This window comes from Amphimedon queenslandica, unplaced genomic scaffold, assembly GCF_000090795.2.
Source record: "Amphimedon queenslandica unplaced genomic scaffold, v1.1 AMPQUscaffold_9311_Cont18707, whole genome shotgun sequence".
In the NCBI taxonomy this organism is placed as follows: Eukaryota; Metazoa; Porifera; class Demospongiae; order Haplosclerida; family Niphatidae; genus Amphimedon; species Amphimedon queenslandica.
Window position 1 is genome coordinate 1 of NW_003550417.1, and position 3,514 is coordinate 3,514.

Genomic DNA, 3,514 nt, shown 5'->3' on the forward strand with positions numbered 1-3,514 from the left:
TTCGTCAGAGTCAACTTGCCAAGCAAACACCTAGTCAAATTATTTCATTATCATTTCTTAGTGCTCTTCTTGAGCAATCTTCACCACTTCATTCAGGAAGACCAACCAAACGAACCAGACAAATCATCAAGTTTTTACAAGAGGCATCATCTATTGTGCCCATGGAAAGTGCACTTTTTGCTGTAGCTTGTAGTGATAATCAAAAGTCTGCTGTTAAAATTGCTCAAGCTACTGTTAATTCAGCTCAAAAATCATCAATTCCTGTTTCAAAAATGATGGCATTTGGTTGTGATGTAGCTATGCACAGACTCATTGCCAACTATTCAACACCTGAGCTTTTCAAAGCATGTGAATATTATGCAAATCACCCTCATAAAGTTTTAAAAAGTGATAGTCAAGTTCATGATAATGCAAGCCATTATTCATCAAAATCAAAGAAAAAGCACAAAAGAAAATCAACAAATGCTGTTCATAGGCAATCTTCTGTTTCATTAATACATCGTGATTTCCAATTGTCATCATCAATGGAGCGCTTCTTGGTTATGTGTAAAAAGATAGGAATAGCTGCTTCTATTACACAAAGTCCACAGCAGTTAATTTGTGGAAGAAATATTGGCGAAATGTACCCAATATCAAAAAGCAGTTTCTTCTCCTTCAGATTCTGATCCTTTAACTCCGCTACCACAAATTTTACAGAATGCCAGGAAACGTCTTACTGCTCTTTCAATTGAGCATAAAGAAACCAATTGCACTGAGCTGAATCGTCTTATGCTTGCTGAAGTTAATAAAATTGTGGAAGATGATTTAGAGCCTTGTGTTACAATGTTAGGAGGCTTTATGGAGCAGCAAATTCGAGTACCTTTGGTTAACAATCCTCTTGATACTGCAAAAGCTCTCAGAGAAGCCCAAAGTTGTGGTGCTGCTGTTGGTGTTTGGGCCTTATTTGCTCTTAGTCACAAAGATATTGAATCCATCTTAAAATTAAGGGAAAATAAAACACTTTTAATTCAAATTGAGAAATTCATTAAGGGTTCTCTTAGTGACAATTTTGCAAAGAAATTAGATGATACTGAATCAACCACAAGTTATAATGCCAAACTGCAGTTTCTGCTGCAAGGACTTAATAAAACAGTCACATGTAGCAGTAATTACATCAGTTATTCCCTTGAGAGAGAATTGGTTGGTATTTGTAAAGAGCGTGATATATCTACCTCAGTTAGTATCACCTCTGTAGTTCGTAACTGGGATGAACGATTTCAAGATACTGCCTTAGTTCTAGTTCCTAATACATATCGACCCCTACTAGCTCGTTGGCTGATTTGGTCTTTGAATATTCATCAACTTCGTGAGGGTTTAGCTAGTTATACTACAATTGGCATCATTGGTCTTGTCAATTCTGGAAAATCTACACTTGTTGATAAAGTTTTCAAAGTCAAAGTAAGTACATCATTTACTTTATACCTTAAAGTCTATATTATTTTATAATAGACTGTTCAAGGCACGACCCAATCAGCTCGCACTACAGTCCCTTTTATTTACAATTTTGATTCTTCCGTTGAGGGATTAAGTGTTATTGATTTTCCTGGAGTAGATGATAGAGATGAATCTATTGGTGGTCTGGCTAAGTTACTTGTGGGTCTTGCACAAATAGTCATTTTTGTCTGTGGATATGAGTTAGTATTATTGTAAAAGAAATTTATTATTGTTGTATGTGATTAATATAGGAGATTTCATACTAGTTCAGCTGAAGAATGGATGGAAATTTTTAAAAATGATTTTGCAGCCACTCCAATTCTGGTTTGTCTTACAAATGCGGACAGGCTTTACGAGGACAAGTGTGAAACTGATATGCTTCCAGAATGCCCTGAAGACAAAATTGGATCAATGAAATCACAATTTGAATATGAATTAGAGGTATATAGTACTGTAGTATGAGAAAATAGGAATATCAATCATTTTTATAATCATAGAAAATTATTGGCTCTACTCAAATGGCACAGAACTGTATTATCAAGTTCTGTTCTTTGACTCAAAGTAGGCATTCTGTATTAAATAACGATAAAGGGCGTCAATCAATGAGAAAAGTTGGTATTTTTAGTCCTGAAGATATTGGAGAGTGGATCAACATGCATTAACGCAAGTTATTCAGCAGCAAGATCTAGCTGATAAATTTCAGTCATTTTTAGTTAAAAATTCAAGCTAATATTATTGATCATTTACTACATACTTATTCTTATACTTAACTTGGCTAAGTATTTTTAAATAAACAGGTTAAAAGAAAATGTCGTAACTTTTGTAAAGTGTATTGTGTATGTTTAATAAATATGACTTATTTATTTGCTCATAAGACAAACGAATGTTATTTACATGTATCTCAATCTTAGTGATATAAATCTTGTGCTACGTTGAATTGTATCTGAAGTCTTGCAATATCAGCATCTAATGCTGCCAGATCATGTCTGAATCCAACCTCAGTACTAGTAGTCCAGCCACTACATGATTGTGTATTAGTACAATCTCCTGATGATGATGAGGCTTGATCTGGAGTCAGGGAATGTGCATCCTTTTCTTCTTCACTATTGAGGAATGAGATATGAAATGTGTACATGAAGATGCTTGGAAAAGTACATGCAGTCCTACTAGGACTTCTGCTTCTAATCTATACACAGCATAGTGGCTGCATATCAGAAAATGTAATATAAATGAAGAGGCCAATTTTGGAAGAATTACCATCACTTACTCTTTATCATTGCAGTGTCCTGTGTTGACTATTGCTTGAATTGTGGATACATCTTTCTGTGATATCATAAGCCAGTCAGTTTCACTTGACAGCTTCAAACCAATCAACATGTGAGCCAAACACTGCCTTAACTCACTATAATAAATAATATTAAAATAAAGGTAATGTTATTTTTGTGAATCATGTCATGTGTTGTTGTATACATGTACTTACAGTAGAGCATCTTGTGACTGCAATAATTCTGTTTCTTTCTCTGCTACTGATAGTTTAAGCATTTGATTCTCATCGTACAGTTCTTGTTGCTCTAATTCAATGTCTCCACGATACTCTATTAATTCTAAATCTCATTACATGTGACAGACTATTACTCACTCTCTTTCCATTGTGTCTCTATTTCCCTCAAACCAATCTCTAGTTGTGACAGTTTAAGTGTCAGAGTATCTCTCTCCTCTTTCTGTACTTCTTCCAATACCTAATAATAATAATAATAATAATATAAATGTATATAGCTTATCTAAATCTTATTGTGAAATTCAAATGTAGGCAAGTTATTTTTTGTTAATTAAAATTTGAAATTTCATGCCTATAATATTTTCATAGAGGATGTACTTACATCTATTTTTGCTGCATATTGTTGACCTAATTCATTTTTTTCTTCTTGAAGCTTCTTTACTGCATGGTAAAATTTAAAATGATAAACTTGTAATGTTTAAAAATTTTGAGATGTACATGTATGTACACGTCATTAAAAATTCAGTTAGATATTATATCAAT

The 3,514-nt window shown here is 33.5% G+C and overlaps 2 protein-coding genes across 2 annotated transcripts; one reads left to right on the forward strand and one right to left on the reverse strand.

The window, feature by feature from the left end:
* The first annotated feature begins 6 nt into the window (after nt 1-6).
* Nucleotides 7-2,153, forward strand: LOC109590899 (uncharacterized). Its single transcript, XM_020006744.1, has 4 exons — nt 7-1,437; nt 1,489-1,673; nt 1,725-1,914; nt 1,971-2,153. Exons 1-4 carry the CDS (start codon nt 769-771, stop codon nt 2,133-2,135), a joined length of 1,209 nt encoding a protein of 402 aa, XP_019862303.1. The 5' UTR covers nt 7-768; the 3' UTR covers nt 2,136-2,153.
* A 183-nt stretch (nt 2,154-2,336) lies between these two features.
* Nucleotides 2,337-3,439, reverse strand: LOC109590898 (uncharacterized; the record flags this gene model as incomplete). Its single annotated transcript, XM_020006743.1, has 5 exons — nt 2,337-2,576; nt 2,741-2,875; nt 2,954-3,068; nt 3,113-3,212; nt 3,354-3,439. Coding segments are annotated over 5 exons (632 nt in total), but the record flags the coding sequence as incomplete, so codon positions are not given.
* Between the last annotated feature and the right edge of the window lie 75 nt (nt 3,440-3,514).